At 51.8% G+C, this 22,446-nt stretch overlaps 2 protein-coding genes across 2 annotated transcripts; one reads left to right on the forward strand and one right to left on the reverse strand.

Annotated features, from left to right (window-relative positions):
• The first annotated feature begins 1,721 nt into the window (after positions 1 to 1,721).
• Positions 1,722 to 12,951, forward strand: LOC141981828 (cathelicidin-2-like). The gene is made up of 4 exons (XM_074943460.1): positions 1,722 to 1,946; positions 5,973 to 6,083; positions 9,966 to 10,052; positions 10,884 to 12,951. The coding sequence occupies exons 1-4, from the start codon at positions 1,758 to 1,760 to the stop codon at positions 11,001 to 11,003; spliced, it is 507 nt and encodes a 168-aa protein (XP_074799561.1). The 5' UTR covers positions 1,722 to 1,757; the 3' UTR covers positions 11,004 to 12,951.
• Positions 12,952 to 13,381: 430 nt separating this feature from the next.
• On the reverse strand, positions 13,382 to 18,411 carry LOC141983381 (cathelicidin-2-like). The gene is made up of 4 exons (XM_074946465.1): positions 17,956 to 18,411; positions 16,355 to 16,462; positions 14,673 to 14,756; positions 13,382 to 13,668 (listed from the first exon to the last, which is right to left on the reverse strand). The coding sequence occupies exons 1-4, from the start codon at positions 18,139 to 18,141 to the stop codon at positions 13,534 to 13,536; spliced, it is 513 nt and encodes a 170-aa protein (XP_074802566.1). The 5' UTR covers positions 18,142 to 18,411; the 3' UTR covers positions 13,382 to 13,533.
• Positions 18,412 to 22,446: the final 4,035 nt, after the last annotated feature.

Genomic DNA, 22,446 nt, shown 5'->3' on the forward strand with positions numbered 1-22,446 from the left:
CAGGCTTTCAGTCCCTGGCCATTCCAAGAGTTGAAGCATTTAGGAGAGTGTTGGGGTGTATGCGAGCCAAGTAGCTGGTGGTAGTGGGAGTAGGGCAAGGACTGAAATGTCTGAAGTCACTACATAACCCACGTACCTCATCACTAGTGTTAACTGCTGACTCCCTTCTTCAGGAGCCATACAAGGTGGAGGTGCTGTTCCTTTGGAAGCAGGTGATGAGCAATAGGAAACCAGTGATCTTACCACAATGGATCTTGGGAGATTTTGCTGCAGGGGGGGAAGGAACAAACTTGCTCAGTGGATCGTCGTAATTTAGAGGCAGGTGATGGTCATTGGAAAGAACAGGTTAGACAAACACCTGTCAGGAATGGACTTAGTCCTATCTTAAGTGCAGGGGACTGGACTAGATGACCTACTGAGGTCCCTTACCAGTCCTACCCTGCTGGGATTCTCTGTTTTGAGTGCACAGATTGTGTAGTGTCTCTCAGAATTGGGCTGGTTGGGTGTGCTAATTCTGGGTGCGCTGGAGACGTGACTTTGATAAAGGGGTTTGGGCAGCGCTCTGGATTGGCCCTCCCTTTGGATTCTCTATTTAGTCTTTGAACTTTTTGGTGCAAGGTCAAAAAATTACTAGCGTTGGTGACTGCCTCAGCTGGCCTGATCTCCTAGCATTGTGGAGTTTTACCCTGCCTGGTTGTGTATGCTGGAGTACTCGGAGTAATATCTGGTACCTCTCAGCCCTTCTGGAGCCTGATTCAAAGACGACTGAAGCCAATTTGCTTTGCAACAGGTTCTTGTAGCACTTGCATCTCCAGTGGCCAGTGCAATCGTTAGCTAACGAACCCATCCACAACAGAGACTGGTAAGCATGATCTTGGTTTTTTTAAGACAGGAAAATAGGCGCAATGAGGTTATAGGACCTATTCCTGACCCTGCAGCAACTGAGTGGCAGAACTCCAGGCTCCCAGCCCTATGGTCCGTCCACTAGCCCACACTAGCTCCTCATTAGCTAGTGAAGGTGGTTTTGGCTCCAGGTGGAATGTTCCATGGTGGCTTCAGCAGGGGGATGTGCCTTCAAAAGGGCCAAATGCTTCTCTAAACCCCTTCAAAAGTTTTCTCTCCCATGATTGCAAGGCAAGTTTGGCGGTCACTAGGCTCGGCTTTATGGTTCTGACTCTCGGACCAACGGAGACGAAGCTCCTACCTTCTACTCAACCCTCCCAGCAGAATATTAATCTGCATACAGCATGGTTATTCTCTCTGTCAGTACAGGAATGACTTCACACAGAGGTCTGAGTTTCCAGTGCCTCCCGGCCCGTCTGCTTTGGGCCAGCTGGGAACCTTCTCTCTTGGGGGGAGGGGAGAAAAAAGCAGCCCCACAAACTTTGCTGCACATCAACAAACCTAGAAGAGTTTGGCTGCGTTTTGTTTTTCTTTAGCCAAGGCCAGAATTATTTCCAGCTGCATAAATACCCCTGTTTAAGTGCTTCTGGGCTCTGATTCTGGGAAATCGCTGTTTAGAGTTAGGATTCCGCGAAGTCAGCATCAGTCCCATTTAAACATGTGGTACCATCCTGAAACTTAGCCCGGAGAGTGCTGCTAAGGCTTAGGTTTGCTTTTGAAAGGGGCGTGTCTTGCCAAGTTTGATGCAGTGAGTTCAGTGACACTGACCCATTAGCCTGGTAGTCTTTAACTCTGGGAATAAAGTGCTGTGTCGGCGTATTCCACCCCCCGGAGTCAGTGAAGCAGCAGCAGCCATGGCGGTGGTGCTGTTCCTGGTGGCCCTGCTGGCGTCTCTCGGGGTGTCCGTTGCTGCCAGTCCCCTTTTGGAGGCTCAGCTGCTGTCCCCCCGAAATGTGGCTCGTTCTGCGGTCGAGGCCTATAATCAAGAAACTGGAACGCAGGCAGTGTTCAGGATGTTTAAGCTCAAAAGCTTCCACAAAACAGTAAGAGCGCATTGGCTTTGGATTCTCCTTTTCCCCATTGACTTTAGCCCATAGTGTGGGGGGGGTGGGGGGAAGGGAGGTTTTTAAAGTGTATGTATAATTGCAGGAAGAACTCCAGGGACAGAACTGAGGCAGGAATGCAGGTGCTGAAGGTACAATGAGGAGTGCTATATAGGAAGCCTATAAATCACATCCTATATAAAGCCAGATTTCCTGCTGAATTCTCTGCCCCCTCCCCACCATGGGCAAAGCTTGTCTACATGGGAGTTGAACTGGTTTAACGGAAGGTGTGAATTTAAGCCAGTATGGGGGGGCCACTTATTTCAGTGTAGCTTTAAGTAGACTGGAAATGGATTTAATCTGAATGGAAATAAGCCACCTTGAAATGAAATTGTGTCCATGTGGGTTTGCACCACTTTTACCTAATTGGTTTCAAAATTCATTTTAAATTGGTGTGACTTTTGCATGGAGACAAGACCTTAGTAACGCCTCTTCTAGATAACTAGGCTGCCCTTCTCCTCTAGCCCTGGGGCTTGCAAAGCGCTGGACCGACCAGTTCAGTGTGGCTCTGCTGGGAAGAGGAGCTGTGCAGAGGGTTCTGCAGGGCTCTGCGTTCGCTCTCTCCTGGACTCCAGATCTAGGGGGCTGCAAATCCCCAAGTGTGCTGGAGGCTGGTGGGTCGAACGAGCAATGGGAACCACTCAAGTTGGCTGCTCGGAAGCAGCCTCCTTGTGTTCAGAATGGATTTTTTTTAATGGGGACCCCAAAACAGCTGCTCTGGGGTGGAGGGTCCTAGAGAACTCTAAAGATTCTGGAGCCATTGAAGTGGGGTGAGCTTGACTCGTGGAATATCTTTTTTGGTGCATCGGGGTGGGGATCAAAACCAGCAGGGGAGAGCAGGGATCACCCTCCACGCCCCCCCCTCCCCGAAACACAGAGCACTGTTGTGAGCTGGCCAAACAGAGCAGTGGAAACAGCTGGTGGAGTCTGGAGGGAGGCTGCCTAGAGCAGGGGGGAGGGGAGGGGGCAGTAGCAAGCAAGGCAGCAACTGGCATCCGAAAAGAAGGGACACAGTATATGGGGAGCCAGTGGTGGGGAAGGGAGCTGTAGGAAAAGGAAGAAAATGACTGTAAACTAAAACATCCAGAGAGCATATTAAGGCAAACAAGGTGAAGTGACAGGAATAGAGAAATGATCAGAGAGTGAAGGGACTGTAATCGAGAAAGGACGGGAGGGAAAATAGCCAACACATTCCGTCAACTGTAAAGAAAGATTGCACAAGAGGATTGCTCAAGATCCCAACTAATTGAGATAAAACATAATTTGGCCTCTAGATTGCCTCTGCCTCTCCTTATTGCTCCAATTCAGAACACACACTTCCCGGTACTGGTTGCAGTGCTCTCTTTAAAAAAGATAAAGAAATCCATCTCCCAGCCCTGCCCCTCAGCCTGAGTTCTGAGACTCAAGCTGGCTGCTTTCCTTCTTCTGTGTGACCTGTAACCCAGATGCTATAAGTCCCCATCTGGCTACTCCGTGCCACCCGCTCAAGCCCCATGGGCTCCGAAAGGCTTGCCCAGATGTGGCTGAGTGGCCCTTGTGCATCCCAAGACCCCTCTGAGGAGGAGGGGACTGCAGCTCACTCCCCACTCCCCCATGTCAGCTCTGCAAGGCTAGGAGTAAGCGTAAGGAAGAGGTATTTCTATCACAGCAGCTGTGACTCCAAACGGGAGGGAGCTGTTGTTGTCACATAGACGCTCTTCAGCACAGAACTTTACTGTATGTCTGACTCCTGTATGTACCATCACTACTTTACAAACTAACAGGCACTGAAGTGAAACAGCTTGGCCTGAACTCAGTCACAGAACAAGTGAAGGGGCTGGGGTGGGATCCAGGAGTCCTGACTTCCAGGCCCTTGCTCTGCCTACCAGCCAATGCTGCCAGTGTAAACAGCTGCTTGGAAATGCAGTTTCTGTTTGGGCCAGGTCAGCCTCAGCCAGTGTCTCTGTGTGCTGGTCACTCCTACCCACGGGCTGCTGCAGAACCGGCTTGGTGGAGGGGACAGCAGAGCTGAGAATGAGAGGAGAGATTATAATGTGCGTGTGCAGGGGGACAACTTCCCTCAATGGTGAAATCTCTGTTACACCGATCTTGAATGTTGCTATTTGACCAAGGGTTATTTTACAGGAGGAAACCCAAATAAATCAACCCCCAACCACTGGAGGACGGGAGCATTTACACTCCCAGCTAGGGCCAGTCCCAGTTTCGGCAGGGCCATCTGTGAATCAGAATGAGCCAGGTGCCATCTGTTTCTTTCCCCATCTCTCCATACCCACAACAAGCCCCCTGCCCCAATGTGCCAGCTGCCTGCAAGTGCCCCTCCTGTTGCTGGGTGAAGTTCACCCCTGGTCACAGACCTATGCACCATTTAAATCAGAGGTGGGCAAACTGCGGGCCACATCCAGCCCATCAGATGTTTTAATCTGGCCCTTGAGTTCCCACAGGGGGTCGGGGGCTTGCCCTGCTCTGTGCATGACGTGGCTCTGCGTGGCTCCCGGAAGCAGCGGCATGTCCCCTTTCTGGCTCCTATGTGTAGGGGCAGCCAGGGGGCTCTGCACGCTGCCCCCACCCGAAGCGCCTCCCCAACAGTTTCGCTGGCTGGGAACTGTGGCCAGTGGGAGTTGTGGGGGCAGCGTATGCGGACAGGGCAGCATGCAGAGCTACCTAGGCATGCCTCCACATAAGAGCCGGAGGAGTGACATGCCAGTGCTTCTGGGAGCTGCTTGAAGTAGGCGCCACCGGGAGCCTGCACCCCGACCCCCTCCTGGGCCCCAACCCTCTGCCCCAGCCCTTATCCCCCTCCTGCCCTCTGAATACCTTGGTTCCAGCCTGGAGCACTCTCCTGCACCCCACAGCCGAAGCCCTGACCCCCCCCGCTGCACCCCTACCCCAGCCCATATCCCCCTCCTGAACCCCTTGGTCCCAGCCCGGAGCACCCGCCTATGCCCCAGAGCCCGCACCCCCAGCCAGAACCCTCACCCCCACCCCCCACATCCTAACTCCCTTTCCCAGTCCGGAGCCCCCTCCTGCACCCTGAACTCCTCGTTTCTGGCCCCATCCCAGAGCCTGCACCCACAGCCAGAGCCCTCACCCCCTCCCACATCCCAATCCTAATTTCATGAGCATTCACGGCCTGCCATACAATTTCCATACCCAGATGTGGCGCTTGGGTTTGCCCACCCCTGATTTAAATCCTCCAAATAGGGTTTGGGCAGGAGGCAAGTGGCACAGATGCCGGTGCGGGTACTCGCTCACGGGGGAATTTCACCTTCAGTGGATGCCTTGCTGCTGCTCCCTAGCCTCATCCACCAGTGTGTGTCGCTCGGTGGTGGCCTGGCCTGACCCATGCCCCAGCACACGCCACAGGACGCCAGGAGGTGCCGGGGGAGGAAGGGCAGTGAGCAGGGGCCTGCGTGGGAGTGTGAGAGACTCCTCTTGGGTAGGCACGTTCTGTTCCCCCGCCGAGACCTGGGGTCGAAGGAGCTCGCTCTCCCCCTCCCCCGGGCCGTGGCTGGAGGAGATCTGTGCCCCTGATAATTATTGGGCGGGGCAGGGCCTGTGTCCTTTCTTGCCCCACATTGTGCATGCCCCTGGCAGTGCGGGAACTCCATCCGTCTTGAGCCACCGTGACTGGAGTCAGGCAGGGCTCCAGATGGGAAAGCAGGGATGGCTGGTGACCAAGGGGAGTGTGTGGTGCAGGTCCCTATGCTACCACGTTGGCCTAAGACCACCGTGTTAAGAGAGCACGAGCGTGCACCATTAGAAACGCACCCAGAGATCATGGACGCCTGACTGCACACAGGAGTAGCTGTTGGTCTCCTTAAAGCCCCCTGTGGGGTTGCTATGCTCTTCGAAAAGCAAGTGGCTTTCCTGACGCAAGCAGGCAGGTAGCGGATGCCTGGGAGCCGTGGCTTGTGCACTAGGCATTGCTTGGTGACGCCATTAAAAGATTTGTCCTTGTACCTGTAGCAATTTGACTGGGGCACGCACTTCAGCATCAACTTCACCATCAAAGAGACGAACTGCTGGAAAAGCGTGGCTAGCTACCGCCTTGAGGACTGCAGATATCGGCCAAATGGGGTAGGTGTGAAACACAGTTGCCAACTTTCATGCAGTAAATAAGCACCCCAACTTTCACACGAAGCCAAAAATCAAGCTAGTCCCATTTCAAACCAAGGCCAAAACAAGCCAATCCCTGAGAACCCCAACATCTGTGTGTCTAGATCCCCCCCACTCCCGGAGTGCAGTCTTGGACTGTGGTGGGCCCTTTGTGCACCCCGACTCTCTCCCCCATGTCCCTGCTTGCCCCTGGCCCCTGCTTCCCGGGAGCTGATATAAAAAAGAAGCAACAAGCTACAAGCCAGAAATTAGCCAACAAGCAACTCACAAGCCAATTAAGCCAAAAACAAGCCCAATTTTTGCGTTTTTTTCACGGGTTTGGCATGTCTGTTGAAACCATCCCCTTTCTCACTGGGAGCATTGGGACATAGCAGCTGCCAGCCTGGATCAGACCCCGAGTCTGTCTAGTCCTGTCTCCAACAGTGGCAGGTGCCAGCTGATTCAGAGAAAGGTGCACAAAGCCCCCCAGTGGAAGTTTCCTCCTGACCCCCAGCAGAGATTGGCTTGAGCCCTGACGCATGAGGGTTCATATCCCTTCCAAAACTCTTGTCTGTTTTTAATACTATAACTCTGGAAATCCTAATTACCCATATAAATGTATAATCCCTTTTTTGAATCCTGCAAAGCTCTTGGCCTCAGGGATGTCTTGTGGCAGTGAGTTCCACAGGCTGTTGTGTGAGGGTAACAAATCCTTGTGCTGCCTTTTAAATGTCATTGAATGTGCCCTTGTTTTTTTGTCATGGGGCTGGGAGAACAAAAGTTCCCGCTCGCCCCTCTGTACGATTCAGTTTTTTCCCTGTTCTAGTTTGGGATCTCTTGCTCATCTGAGCTAGACATTTACATACACACATTGTCACTGTGGTTGTTGCTATAACTCAGAAAGCTCTGAAGGTGAAGGGAGGCTTACGTGCAGCCTCAGCCATGGAGTATCCCAACAGTCTGCCACTCCCGCTGACCTGGCATTACAGCATGACTAGAGTTTTGCTGAACTATAAATGAAATCAGGGGCAGATCATCGGGTTTTGGGTTTCACTGGGCACAGCTCTGTTCCTAGTTGTCTCCAGCGTGCCTGGGTCATGTGACGGGGAATCTGGGACAACCAATGGGTTTTGTTGGATGGAAACTTTGGCAGGTTCAGCAGCATTTGATCAAATCAGAAATTCAGAGGGAAACTCTGGGCGCAGCCCCCTGCCAACCAAACCTGCCCCCACTTCATGTGGTTCCAGTCACAGCAAGATGTTCATGCCCCGCCATATCCATCATGCCCCATCCTGATGCTCCTCCCCGTTTTAGGAGGCCGGGGAGGTGTTTGCATGCCAGTGGCTGTAGTTATATGTAAAACATCCCTGTAAATGTTTTGCTTGGCCATATGCTATCTTCATGTCTTGGTAAAACAGCCTCAGAGAGGAAGTGTGTGGGGTTGGTACTGCCGCACGATGGTGGCCCTGGGCTTTGACCCAAGCAGATTGATGTGGCAGGGGAACACATCACTAGGAGGGTGGGGAAGCACTGGAATGGGTTACCTAGGGAGGTGGTGGAATCTCCTTCCTTTGAGGTTTTTAAGGTCAGACTTGACAAAGCCCTGGCTGGGATGATTTAGTTGGGGTTGGTCCTGCTTTGAGCAGGGGGTTGGACTAGATGACCTCCTGAGGTCTCTTCCAACCCTAATCTTCTATGATTTGCCCTCCCGGGCCTGTGTTCTTATTTGCATGCACAAGAGGGTCTCCTTCCCAGGCTTTCTAGCCCTGCCGTTATTTTAGTAAGCAAGTGAATGTAGGGCTGGTGAGTTTATTTGTACTATGGTGCTGTCTAGAGGCCCCAACTGCGATCGGGGCCCCAGTGTGCTAGGTGCTGTACATAAAGTCAGTCCTTGCCCCCAAGAGCTTGCCATGTAAGGCGCTAAGACAGAGAAAGGATAGCAGGGCAAATGGACACAGAGAGGGGTAGCGACTGGCCCATGGTCACCCAGCCGAGCCGTGGCAGAAAAGAAGTCAGTTCTCCTGACCCTCTGCGCATAGCGCCAATGAAGGAAGGAGGAAATCGGTGTCCAGCCCTCTTCAGCCACTGGCCTGTGTCTGCAAGGTTGACTGTTCCAGGGGTAGGGTTTTTTGTGGTGGTCACCTCTAGGGAACATGGTTGAATCCACTGGTGCTGCAGAACCTTTCTTTTGTGCATGTGTAGTTTGTATCCTCGGTGGGCACTGGTGCTGAGCCGGGAGTGTATTCACTGTCAAAGCCGCCTGCCCTTTAGCTTTGAGCTGTGGACTCTTTAGGGTCCTGTACTCCAGGGGTAGTCAATAGGAGAACCGCAGGCCAAATCCCAACCACCAGATGATTTTGAACAGACTCCAAAATCATTAGTGTTGTTTTCTTCTCTGGAGTCTGGACCTTGATTATACTTTGGCCAAGGACTTTGGGCGGTGACAAAAAATAGACTCCCCCTGCTGTGCTCAAACCTGCCTCAGAACAACACCCGCCGGGGGCTGTCTGGCATTGCCAGAGAATTACACCTGCCACAGACCTTACAGCTAGTGATGTGTTTAAGCCAAATGTTGCAGCGTCTCTAGTGGCTTCAAGAAGACGTTGCTTTGCAAAGGATCTATTGCCGTAAGCTACAAGGCATTCCTAATCACTGCAGATACTGCAGGGAGGAAAATGATCTGAATCATCTTAAATGTTGTTGCAAAGAAATTAACAATTCAGGCAAGAAGGCTCCATCTCCAGCAGTACGAGGTAGAGCTAGGGTGACCAGACAGCAAGTGTGAAAAATCAGGACAGGGGAGGGGGGTAATTGGTGACTGTATAAGAAAAAGCTCCAAATATCAGGACTGTCCCTATAAAATTGGGACATCTCGTCACCCTAGGTAGAACAGGACTCCAAAAACATAGTTCCCATTTTAATAAACAAAAAACCAGCATTGCCCCGTTTGTGGTCAGATAAGTTATGCTCCTTAATAAAACCAACCGCACAGCAACCCTGGAAAACCAGCCTCCAAACAGGGGCTGAATTCCAAAGTGTTCTCTCTGTGAAATGGCTGCTTCAGCTGAGGTAGACATGGTCGCTACTGATCACGGTGAATATAGCGAAATAGTGGGAAGTGTAGCTTGGAGCTGTTTCAGTAGAATAGTGGGGTGGTAAGATAACGCTGCTAGAGCAGAGGTTGACAAAAGCAGAGTTGGAGAACACTTTTCTAAAGGAACTTTATTCACACAAATTTGGGTCGAGGGAAACACTTTGTGAATTTGTGTCGAATTCAGCAAATGGAGTCAGTTGGGAAAAAAACAATTCCAAAAAAGTCAAAACGTTTTGTATTTATGATCCTAAACCACCTTTTGGTTTGAATTTTACTTCATTTTTATTAAACCAGGTGAAAAACTCAAACAAAACGCTTCATTTGACCTGATGTGCAATTTTTCTGATCCTTTTATTTCACCAAAAAAAATTTTTTTTTAAATTTGCTATGGAACAACTCAGGAAAAAACTTTGATTCAGCCACTGAACTGACAAATCAGTTATTTGCACAACTCTAGAGATGAGCTCACTGTTTAACAGCCAATGTTTCTAGTTCAGACATAATTCTTTACGTAGATTGCGAGTCCTGCTCTTTGGGGCAGGAACTGTCCTTTGCGATATGTCTGTTCAGCTCTTGGCACGATGGGGCCCTGCCCTCAGTTCGGGTGTTCTGTATTACAGTGTTACTTAGTGTATATTCACCATGATTATTACTGTCACTGGAGGCTTCCTCTGAGTTGAAAACAATTGCAAAACTACACTCCATGAAGCTTTGAAACGGGGCTCCTCAGATACCCTCACTGAAGTACTTCTCCCTCGCTCTCTCCCCAGATGAAAAGGGATTGTTCCGCCAACGTGTCAGTTCTTGACTTCATACAAGAGGCACCTTTGACATCTGTGAAGTGCACCCAGGAGCAGGTGAGCTGTTACCTGTCTAGGTAGGCGTGCTCCATTGGGGTCACGGAGCCAGGCACACTCTGCCCCCATGGTAATGAAGTTACAGTGGTTTGTGTTGTCCCTTGACTGTCCCTAGAGGAGACTGATACAGAACCAACATGGGTCAATGAGGCAATCATTCCGTGTTTTCTTTGGCTGGCTATTGGTCATCTCATCCTCGGACAAACCTACATGGAAACTTTTCTTTAAACATATGGGGCCACCAGAAGGAGGAAGCTATAGCAGTCCCCATGGTTACACATGGTGCTGCTGGGCCCACTCTGAAGGCCTTAGACCTATGTAGAGATGTGTAGCTGCATCGTGGGCCCACCAGATGTCTGGATATTAGTCACTCCCAAGACAGAGACCCATATTCTGCCCTCAATCTGCAGCTCCTGTGGGCTTCAGTGGAGTTTGCTCATTAACTCTGACGGCAGCGCATGTCCCTGTGGGACTGGGTTTTCCTTTCTCTGGTGTGAGAGGGGAGGGAAATGCAGGAATGAGTCACCATAGGTTCCTCCATCCTTCACTCTGACCATGGCTGGAGGAGGTAGAATCAGGGTTAAGATGAATGACCCTGTCCAGTCTTCAGAGAGGTGGCTGCAGCCCCAGAGGTGAGGCCAAGGATAGAATTGGTTTCAATCCAGGAACCACTCAGGATTGGGCAAGGGCCTGGGAAATTATTTCCCATTCATTCCAGCAGGAGGCAATCATGAGCTAACTGGGTAGATGGATGGTTTGGTTGAAAACTATGAAATAGAAACCGGACCCTGGGGGAGAAATATTGATCCTTCTGATCCCTTTGAATTCCAGCGGGCGAAAAAAAACAGCAAGAAACCAAAACCCAAGGCCCAGTCCGTCCCCAAAGTGACTGTCGAGTACTTTCCGTCGTCTTTCTCTACCGCGGCCCTGACAGCACCAGAAGAAGGCTAAAGCACAGTCTGCCTGATGTCGAATTAGGGAGCTGCCATCGTCTTCAAAAGCCCTGTTTGCTTTCCTGCCACGCCACCATCTCATCCGACAGATAATTTGAGAGCTTTTGGGTCCACGTTATTCCTGGCTAGTCTCTTTCACTGGTTTTTTTGCTTTGCTTTGGGATGACTGAGAGGCAGGCCTCAAAAAGCCTTTGCAAAATGGGGGAAGCCTTTTTGTTTTGATATTCTCCACTAAGCCGCAACAAGGACTGAAGTGTGTGGCGGAGTTGCCCCTCGCTTGCAGACCTGAGACATGTTATATCCATCCCCTCCGGCTGCCTGCCAGGTTCCCTTCCAGAGACAGCTGTTCTTACGGGGCCTCCTTTGCTTGAGTTGCCAAAGATTTAGGCATTTTGGTGCCTTCATTTTCAGGTGCCAAATCTGAGATGCTTTAATGGGGCCTGATTTTCTGCAGGTGCTGAGCACCTGTCTTCTGAAAGCCAGGCCTGTTTTAAGGTGTGTGAAACGGAACACCCCAAAATTGCTAGACAGTTTTGAAAATCTTGGCCTTAGTTGGATTCTGAGCCCATGACTAAAGGGGTGACACATGAGAATGCTGGGAAGAGATGGAGCTTCATGTGAGGTGCACCATCATACCAAAGGCTCGGCCCAGTCCCAAGGTAGGGAGCCTGGGGATGGTTACTCCCACAGTTACTGGCCAACTCTCGTGGTCTTATTGCAAGTGTCACGACAGCTGGTGCTTTTCTTACAGACCCAGCTCCTGGAGTCATGTGATGACGCGAGAATCTGGGCTTTTCATTTTAAATCTATAAAAGCAGGCTTCTAGCCCTTGTGGGTGGGAGAAAAAAGCTTGAAATCGTGGTGCCCTGAGGCTCAGAAATCAAAAGGCGAATAAAAGAACTCCAAGGATAGTAGCTTTAAAGCCTTGTGATTTGCTAAGTCCATTTCACGATTGTTGGGACCCTTGACCTATGGTTTTGGAACGCTTGGGGCTGGCAGTAGGGAGTCAAGCATTTCCCTAGGTACCACTCCTCTATGATAAGCAGAGGGGAAAAGCAAAGCAGAATCTTGCACGGCCAGAGGCTCTGCAGGGAAGGGACGTGCTGCATGAAGCTGTTCTGAAGGGAAGGCTGAGAGGAATAGACAGAGCCAGAAATCCTTGAGTGAGGAGCTGAGCAGAACTTCATTCCAATAAGACAGAAACTACCACCTGCTGTGGTTTCTCCTGGTGCCCCAGTAACTCCCCATGGCAGGGCCGCCTTCTCAGACAGAGCCCTTTCCAGCTTTGCTTTGCCCTCTGAGTCTCCTTTGGACTGTCCAACAGCTTAATCCGTGAAGGGGAAAAGGCTTCCAGTCATGTTGAAAGGCTCAATCTCCCCCGTCCTCTCCCCGACGCCCTTGCTGATACTCTGCATATACTACTGTCTACATACGTCCCCAGGTCAGCTTCTCTGGCCCCGCACCTGCTCCAAGTGGGGCTGCTGGTCAGTGCGGAGCTACAGTAAACAGTGCCCCCTAGTGCTCTAGTTTGGAGCTGCCCTCCCCTTGTAACCTTTTCCCTTTTTCAGCAAAACACTCAGTTTAACACTATTTTTAAGCCTTCTTCTGCACAATCGCACGATCCTCTATAGAAATAAGCACCAATGCAGTATAGCCTCGTTCCTCCCCGGCCCTACATAGACTTATTCAATTGCATTCCTTGATCATAGCATATAATCGGTCGTTTTCCCCCAGAGAATGTAAGCACTGCCAATATTGAAGATCCAGGGCAAAATTTTCAAAAGCGTCTAAGTCCCATTTTGGTGTCAATCAGTGAGACTTGGGCTCCTAAGTGACTTAGGCGCTGTTGAAAATTTGCCCCCATCTGTGTCTCGTCTGATTTATTGTATAGCAAAAAGCATTGGCTGTGTTTGTGTTGGGGGCAGCTTTGTGCTGTAATAAAGATATCGGTTACGTTGTATGTGTGATCAGCTGTGAGCTGTCATGTCAGACTGGTGGCTTGCGCCCTCCCCAACACCCCTTTGGTTACGCTCGTGTGCGCTCACCAATGCACCTTGTCTTTTCCCTTTCAAAGAGGAGGGGCCTCCTTTGCTTTGCTGCATCGTGTACACCAGTCTAATCAGCAACTCCATTGCTCTGAGCTCAGCTGGAGAGCTCCTTTCCTAGCAACCTCGGTGAGGAATGGAGACCGATCCTGCCTGGTGTTTTTCATTTGCTAATAAGGACAGGTTCCTTCCTTAGGTTCAAATCCCCACCTGAGTGTGTCATCTGTCCCTCCCCAGCACAGATGGGAAAGCACAGCTCGGTGCTGGGATGTAAAGAGACAACGGCAAATACTTTACAAATTAAAACGCCACCACACTTTATTGTAACGCGCATAATGAACCACATGGAATTAACAACCCAGCTATCACTGGCAGGAGTTTGCCCAAAGATGGTCAGATGTGATTCTTCAGGCCTCTTGTTCGTCCAGTGTGGGTCTATGGAGAGCTGCTGTCAGGTTCAGTGGAGTGGCAGCCCATGGCTCTCTATATCATTCCTGGTCTCCCTCCTTGGGGTAGGCCTTGTCTTCCACCAGCCAGGAGGTGCTGGATCCCTTTCTTAAGACCCTTTTTGATTTTCCTCCTGAGTTTTCTGAATATGGACCTCCTGACACGAGTACGCTAGAAAGAGAGAAAAGCCAGTGAGCATTTCCTGGGAGACTGGCATCTGCTCTGCAAGGGCAGGGTTTGCCTTCCCTTACACCTGCCCCGCTCTTGCATGTTTCGTCTTGCAATGTGGGGGAAATCTCCATTTAGATACGGTGTTCGGACTCCCCTTTTTTAAGAATGTAGCAGAATTGTCCTGCTTGAGCTGAGAGCAGGAACTGAACCTGGGAAGTCTGGTACTAAGAGCATCGCTTCATCTGCTTCACTAATCCTTCACCAGTAGCTGATGCATAAACCTCTCATCTGGGCCCTATATTCCCTCTTATTGCTGTGCAGGATCTGGCTGTGTTGGCCCACTTGTGTGGTGTAATATTCCAGCTCCGTGTGTGTTTGTGAGATGGTGTCCCCTAGTGGCTTGGCCTATAAGAAGGAGAAGAGACCTAGTATTGCCACTAGCTAAGGGAGGTCTCCTCTGGCTCAAGAGGCCAAGGCCTGTGTGTTTGGAGCTAAGGGACCTGGTGGTGGTGGTTCTAACCCAGTTCCCCCCAAGTGTGGGAGATGTGGTGTTGTGCATGTTACCTGCAGTGCATGGATTCTCTATAGCGGGGAGGGACCTGCTATGGGGAAGAGAAGCCATGCAGCAGGCCCCTATGTCTATTTAGAGAAGTCCTGTGTTGGAATCAGGGATTCTATCCCATAATATTCCTCAATGTTCACATCTGGACAGTGCTTTGAACATGCAAGGTGCTATAGAAGAGCCAGGTACTATCACTAGCATTGACTTTCCAAACCCTGTGCCCACCCCTCAATCCTGCAAAATATGGGGAGTGTCGGACTCCTTATGAAGCAGTGGGAGGAGGGGCTGCAAAATACAATGGCCAATCAGACTGGGCCAGAGCCTCTCTTGTGACTATGCCCCAAGCGCATGCCCTTGGGCAGCCATCCTGGGGATAGCATTACAGTGGGGACTCTCTGACCCAGCCCAAGTCTGCCCCACACCAGCCGAATGGAAAGCTCACCTCCTGAGCTACCGTGTCGCAGGTGAGCAGAACCAAGGGGGCCTCTGGCTCAGTGGAGATGGTTCCTGAGCACGCTCTCACCACCTGCAAGGGAGGAAAGAGGAGAAGACAGATCAGTGTCACAGGACGTCCCATCGGTTTATTTCCAGCGGAGAGGTGGGTAGTGGAACCAAACCCCCATGGGACTGAGCAGGGGACGTTTAGCAAAGTGTCTGGTCCGTTCCAGGTGTTCTGGTGTTTGATGTCCCTCTGTTGTTAACACGTCCCAGAGGAGACAGGTCTTGTTCCCAGGACTCTTGGGAGACATCTCGTCTAAGGAAGGGCTGCAGGTTGTCTTAGAGTGGTCATGCGGGGGGGTTACGGCCTGCCCGCTACGCCCTGTCCTAGCTGCCTGCTGGGACCAGGATCAGTAGTCAAGTGAATCGCCACAGATAATGTGTCACGTGCAGCTCAAGGAGGGGATGCATTCTTCCCTCGATATGAAGCCACATCTCCAGGGACGCTCACAGGGGCCATGGGTACATATCAAAGGGAGAGGGGCCGGAGGGGGGAACACTCCAGAATTTCAGTTCTTGAGCTGCAGTGAAATCTCTCTGAAATGCCCCCGGTTTCTTGCTCGGGAGAGAGACTCGTTAAAGAGGAGCCGCTAAAGCTGTCAAGCATGGCCACTCTGTCGGCCTCCGGGACCCGCAGTCACGCTGCCTGCTGTCTAGAGTCCTGAGGACAACAGGATTGGAAGGCCTGGCTCTCTTTAGGGCCTTTTCGTTAAGTGCCTTCAGCTGGAATTATTGTTACTTATTATTTGCCTTATGGTAGCGCCTAGAGAGCCCAGCCGAGATAGAGGTTGCCACAGAGGATGGCTGGTCCAGCAATTAAGGACTGCCCTTGGACTAGGGATACCAGGGTTCAGTTCCCTGGGGCATGTCACTGAGTCTCCCTGTGTCTGTAAATTGGGGATAACACTTCTCTGAGGATAACTACATTAAAGACCGGGAAGAGCTTTGAGATCTCCGGCTGAGAAGTGCGGTGTAGGAGCTAGGTCGTAGTAGTATGATGCGAGAGCCACAGGCAGACACCCACAAAGAGACAAGGGATGGGAGAAGGGATATTCCCTGTTTGACAGGTGGGGAGCTGGGGCCCAGAGAGGCTGGGACTTGCCCAGATGCACAGGGTGTTCTATGGCAGAGCCAGAAATTAAACGTAGGTTTCCTGCGTCCGTGTCCAGTGCTCTTCACCACACGCCCATCCTCCCTCTCCTGGAACTGCTCCTTCTCATCCTACAGGTGCAGCCATCTCGAGGGTCCCTGGGGAGGCTGCCACACAGCTAGGACAGGGTGCAGCCGGCAGCCTTAGAACGTTGTGTTTGTCACGGGTGTGCTGGCTTCTGGAGGGGGTTGTTTACCTGGGCCAAAATGACCAGCCTGAACCTAGTACTTTATCCCAGCCCCCTTTAACTGAGGAAAAGTTTGGATTCTGATCTGAATCCATCAGGGCTCAGGACCTCTCTGCCTCAAACACAAAGCTGCGGAAGGCTGCAGTTTATGGGGCTCTCCCAGATGCTCCCTGGGAGACCAGATAGAATTTAGGAATAACGAGAATGGATGGACATCAAGAACCCAGTCCTGTTCCCAATCCTTAGGAGGAGGAAACGGAACACTTCAAAACACAGAGCATCTCCTTACCCCGTTGCTCCTGAAGTCACATTCATCAAGGAGCAGGTTCTCAGACACGGGGCACTCGGTCTCTTTCACTGTGAACTCCAGCAGCTGGAGGGTTTCATTGGTCGCAGCCTGAGAAGAAATTAAAACATGGCATTAACTCTGCGCTGGTCAGTAGCAATGCTCCAATGTGCATTTATCTGCTAGGGAGCATTCACTCTCGTCATTGAGATGCTCTGCTAAATTAACCTCTCCAGTGCGTGCAGCAGGAAATTCCTCTGCTGGCAGGTAACTAATACACGGCAAAGGGCGCTATTGCAATTGAGGTTATCTTAGAGAGACGAGGTGCGGGGGGGGGGGGGTAATATCTTTTATTGAGCCAACTTCTGTGGGTGAGAGAAACAAGCTTTTGCGGTACCTGTCAGCATTCAATCGGGCGCTAGCTGTACATTGAAAATAAATCACATTGTTGCACATGGTTTAAGGATATGTGAATAAGACTTCTCTAGCTTATTCATTGCCCGTTAATTACACAATGAGACATAAGCCACCTCTGATTATAATTGGCATGGCACCTCTGAGCCCCACTCGGGGACCAAGACCCCATTGTGCTAGGCAGTGTGCAAACACAGAAAAGAAGCAATGGTGGTTTTCAAAAGGAGGCTAGCTAGCCACCTGGCTGGGATGGTTTAGGCACAACAAATCCTGCGTTTTGGCAGGGGCTGGACTAGATCACCCTTGCAGTCCCTTGTAACCCGATGGGTCTAGGGTTCTAAATGTAGTCACATTATGGTTTCCTTCCGCCTTTGCATATATGACTACTAACAAAGGGCTATGTGCACGTATAGAAAAGGGAACCTGACCCAGACTGGAAAAATCAGGCAAGATTGCAAAGTTTGTAAACCAGTTTGTAAATCAGAGCCCAAGACCTAAACCGATCACTAACTCATCTCTCACTGTAACCATCACACAGGGTTGTCGTAACCCTAACCTCTGTCTTGGGACTTAGAGAGACTCCCCCGCTGAAGCCTTAACAATCCAAACCTGCTCCTCAAATCCCTAGGCAGTGGGAGTGGCCCAGCAGTAGGTCACTCCACTTGCTAGCTGAGAGTGGGATTTTACCTCTGCTCGGAGCCCCAGGATCTACCCAGACCTTTATTCCACCCCCACAGGAAAACTTCCAGACTCAGCATCCTTCTGATTTTTCATTGGCTATTGTCACACAGCCAGTACGTGCCTGCTCCACTTAACAGCCGACACAACTGGCCTGATCCTTGGAGTTAGGAGCCACCCCCAACGTCTGCTGAAGTCCAGCGAGAGCAGCAGGTGCACCGTTTTAATGTGCTCGGGTGTAGGGGGGTGAAATCAAGAGGGGGCCTGCTGGACCATTCCCACCTATCTCATTAAATCAAAATGAGAGGCTGATCTATGATGCGGCATTTGAAGTGCGGCCAGTTGTTCGCAGGAAGCAAGGAGTTTCTGTGTTGTAACTAGCCGGCCCTATCTACAAGCCAAAAAGGGGGTTAGGATGGCCTATACATTTAGGGGACTGTCACAACTCAGGGTCCCAAGGCTTGGTCTCTGATATCCAACAGCAGTTACTACATATGTCCCCAGGTACTTACCCAGTCAGGCTGGGCTTCTGCTTCTAAGAGTCGGAAGGCAAAGTCTATGTGTGGCTCTTGGTTGTAGAGGTCTATGGCCAGGGAAACAGCCTCTTCGTGGCTCAGCATCTGCTGCTGCGGAGGAGGTGATGTGGTGGTTGCTACGGCCACCCCGAGCATCATCAGGACTCCCCAGCAGCTCTCCATCCTCGATCCTAGGCCTTGGAGTGTGAGCTGGGAATGTAGCCCTGTGGCCTTAGGGGAAGCCCTTTTATGCGCTGCCTCCTCTGGTCCCTTATGCAAGGTGGCCTGTGATGGATTGTGAAAGCCCTCGGGCTTTCCTGGAGGAGGCAGGTTCCCTTCAGTTCCGAGAATCCCCTCTTGGCCAATTGGTGCATGCCCGCCCAGGGAGCTGCTTGATTGAGGGAGAGGGAGAGGGTGCGGATTTTCTGATGTTGCTGAAAACACTTGGATTCACTAGCAAAAAAACCGACACGCTGGAAGGGGAGGGGGCGGGCTCTCGATGAGGCAAGAATCTGTAATTTCCTGACCTCCTGTTCACCTTGGATTTATTGCTTCATGTGCTGTGATCGCCCCTGCCAAGGCAACACCACTGCGGTGCCAGTAAGCTAATAGGCACACGTTGTTCCTGGGGCTGCTAAGGGAAATTTTGCAGGCACTTGTTCCTGCTCTGAAAACCCGCAGGTGCCTCTCCTGGCTCCCTGACAGCAATTCCGGGCCCCAGGGCAGAACAGTCAATGGGCCCCCTGCAACGGGATGGCTGGGGTTTCATTCGTGCAGGACGGGCCGGAGCTGGGCCCCGTGCGGCGGCTGGCCTGGTGTCCACGCCAGGAGCTGGGCCCCGTGGGGCGGCTGGCCTGGTATCCACGCCAGGAGCTGGGCCCCGGGGGGCGGCTGACCTGGTGTCCACGCCGGGAGCTGGGCCCCGTGGGGCGGCTGGCCTGGTGTCCATGCCGGGAGCTGGGCCCCGTGGGGCGGCTGGCCTGGTGTCCACGCCAGGAGCTGGGCCCCGTGCAGCGGCTGGTGCACCCACGCCGGGAGCTGGGCCCCGTGCGGCGGCTGGTGCTCCCACGCCGGGAACTGGGCCCCGTGCGGCGGCTGGTGCTCCCACGCCGGGAGCTGGGCCCCGTGCGGCGACTGGTGCTCCCACACCATCCACCTGATGTCTGAGCGGTGCTGCGTCTGCGCTGGCTGGTGCCCAGCGAGCTGCTGCTGGCTGCACTTCTGGTGCCCAGTGCAGTCTTCCGGCACAGCCAGGACAGGCGCCGACTCCGTGGGTGCTCCGGGACTGGAGCACCCACAGGGGAAAAAATGGTGGGTGCTGAGCACCCACTGGCAGCCCCCCAACAGAACCTCTCCCTCCCCCCAGCCAATCAGCTCTTCCCGTTCCCTCCCAGTGCATACGGCCTGCCGCGGATCAGCTGTTTCACGGCATCTGGAGGCACTGGGGGGGCGGAGCGAGGCCACAGCGTGCTCGGGGGAGGAGGCAGAATGGGGCCAGGTGGGGGCAGGAAGAGGCGAGGGGAAGAAAGAAGCAGGGCGGGGGTGGTGCGTGTGCGGGGAACTGGGCGGAGCCGGGGGGAGCCGCTCCCCCCCAGCAGATTAGAAACTCGGCACCTATGACAGCCAGGGCTTCCACATACCTGCTCGGCTGCCTTTGCCACTGCTCGTAACACCCTGCGCCCGCCTAGGAGCCCTTTGGCCCACCCCGGTGATTGCCCCTTTTGCCCTCCCCTTGTCGGCAGGCCTGTGCCTCTCAGATGTGCTCTGCTGTTCAGCGTGTGTCCCCCTCTGTCTGATCCACAGAGGTTACGAGTCCATTAGGGGGTTAGGCTCTCTAGCACCAGCTGTAGAGAGATGACTGTCCTCACACAAACCCAGCACATAGAGTCACAGAATATCAGGGCTGGAAGGGACCTCAGGAGGTCATCTAGTCCAACCCCCTGCTCAAAGCAGGACCAACCCCAACTCAATCATCTCAGCCGGACTTTGTCAAGCCTGACCTTGAAAACCTCTAAGGAAGGAGATTCCACCACCTCCCTAGGTAACACATTCCAGTGCTTCCCCACCCTCCTAGTGAAAAAGTTTTTCCTAATATCCAACGTAAACCTCCCCCACTGCAACTTGAGACCATTACTCCTCTTTCTGTCATCTGCTACCACTGAGAACAGCCGAGCTCCATCCTCTTTGGAACCCCCTTTCAGGTGGTTGAAAGCAGCTATCAAATCCCCCCTCATTCTTCTCTTCGGCAGACTAAACAATCCCAGTTCCCTCAGCCTCTCCTCATAAGTCATGTGGTCCAGCCCCTAATCATTTTTGTTGCCCTCTGCTGGACGCGTTCCAATTTTTCCACATCCTTGTAGTGTGGGGCCCAAAACTGGACACAGTACTCCAGATGAGGCCTCACCAATGTCGAATAGAGGGGAATGATCACGTCCCTCGATCTGCTGGCAATGCCCCTACTTATACATCCCAAAATGCCATTGGCCTTCTTGGCAACAAGGGCACATATCTTGTGCTGTTTCCTTCCACCATTCTGTAAAACATAAGATCGAACAGAACCCCAGGCAGGTGAATGGTAGGGCCCGCACCCCAGATGTCATGCAGCATTACTGTCCTGGTTGTTTTCTCTAATGCTGAATGTGGAAATAGACCCTCCTGCCCTGCTTGATCAAATGCAACTGGGGCTTCAGCATCCCATAGAATTTGCAATATCTCCTGCATATTTGCCTGCCCTTAGAGGGATGGTGCTCATTGCTGTAAGGGATCAGGGCCTGATTTCCAGAAAGCTAGGCACATGAGCGTTCCTGCAATTGCATGGATCAATAATGAATTGCATGGATAAGTGCGCACACAAATGGGGTCATTCTGCTCAGCAGTTGCTAGCCAATCATGTTTTTATGGGCAGTTACCCGCTTTCCATGGCACGTGTTGTTGAAAACCTGGCCCTGAATTCCTTGTGTTGTTAGAAAGTGTGAAACCAGGATAAGCGAGGACGAGTGAAGGCAGGGGCAGAATTCCTGCCATGGGGAAGTGTCCTGTGAAACTGCTTTACTGTATTATCCGTTAGCGTTGGGTGGTCGAATCCAGAGTTTGATTCTTCCTCCGCTCAGAGGCACTTGGACCTACCGAGGGGTTGGGTTTGGCCTGTGATGCAGATTGGAAACAGCTTTCAAATTTAGATCCGGATCTGTGAATTTTCTAAACATTGGGCGACGTTCACCTGTGGATTTGGAGGGCTTTAAGTTCCACCTGTTTAAAAACTGTCTTAGATCCTACAACTCCCAGTGGGGGCAAAAAACCTAACTGGTTTCAAAACTGAGCTTGATGATTTTATGGAGGGGAGGGTACAATGAGACTGCCTCCAGTGGCATGTAGCCGATCGGCGGCTGCAGATAGTAGCAAATATCGCCAATGGCTGGAAACGGGACACTGGATGGGCTGGGCTCTGAGTTACTCCAGAGAATTATTTCCCAGGTGTCTGGTGTGACACTGCAATCAATATTCTTCGCAGTGATATTATTATGATAGGATTATGACATAATTATAATGCAAGATAAGTCATGTGAGGTGTCACTGGAAAAGTGATGATTTGCTGAATATGATTATCCTATTTGTATGCATGGATCATTTTTGTATCTGAAGTTGTGAATATTGACCATGTATCTGTATTTCAAATGTAGTTACACCTGTGTAATGCCCACTAGACAAGATGCTTTCAGTCTAGACAGCTGCTGGAGAAGAGCCTATTCAGGGCAATGAGCCATGAAGAAAAAACAATAGGCCTTAAGAGAAGCTTATCTCCCACCTGGTGAGCCTTCCTGAGAACACGACAGACGGCCTCCAAGTAACGGCTGCTGTGACTGTACAAGGGCATATGGCCAGACCACATGTCTCTAGACTCCATCTTGGGGTTTCAGGGGTTTTCACTCAGCGATTCCTGCACCAAGCCTGGTAGCTTGTGACTGAACCAGAGTCGGCCGTTCAGAAAGATGGCCACTCTTGATTGAGAGGCTCTGGGAGATGAGAATCCATCACATCCCCTGGGTGAGCTCTTCCAGAGCTCGGCTGCCCTAATTGTTAAAAACGGTCACCTTACTTACGGGCACCTTGTTACTGGCTTTCCAGAGGCTGCTTTTGGGGGTGGTTCTGTGACTGGCCCTCCATCACTGACCTGTCATTGCCCCAGGCCTTGGACTGGCCCCTCTCTTCCCCCAGGCTCGGCTGCTGTCAGGTCGAGCAACTCTCCCCTCCTGGGAGAGTTAACACAAGTTAACATGAGTGACTTCAACTTCGAGTCACTGGATCTTCACTCTGGGTCCCTGAGTGATCTTCCCACAGGAAGCTTCACTTATTGCAAAGCAAATCAGCTGCCACTCAGCCAACTTGTGTGTGTGAGTGAGAGAGAGAGAGAGAGAGACCCTTAAAGGCCCTGAATAAGAGCAAATATTAATAGTACTGGTGCACTGATGAACCTAAAGTAAAATCCCA

The sequence above is a fragment of the Natator depressus genome, chromosome 2 (genome assembly GCF_965152275.1).
Source record: "Natator depressus isolate rNatDep1 chromosome 2, rNatDep2.hap1, whole genome shotgun sequence".
NCBI classification, from domain to species: domain Eukaryota; kingdom Metazoa; phylum Chordata; order Testudines; family Cheloniidae; genus Natator; species Natator depressus.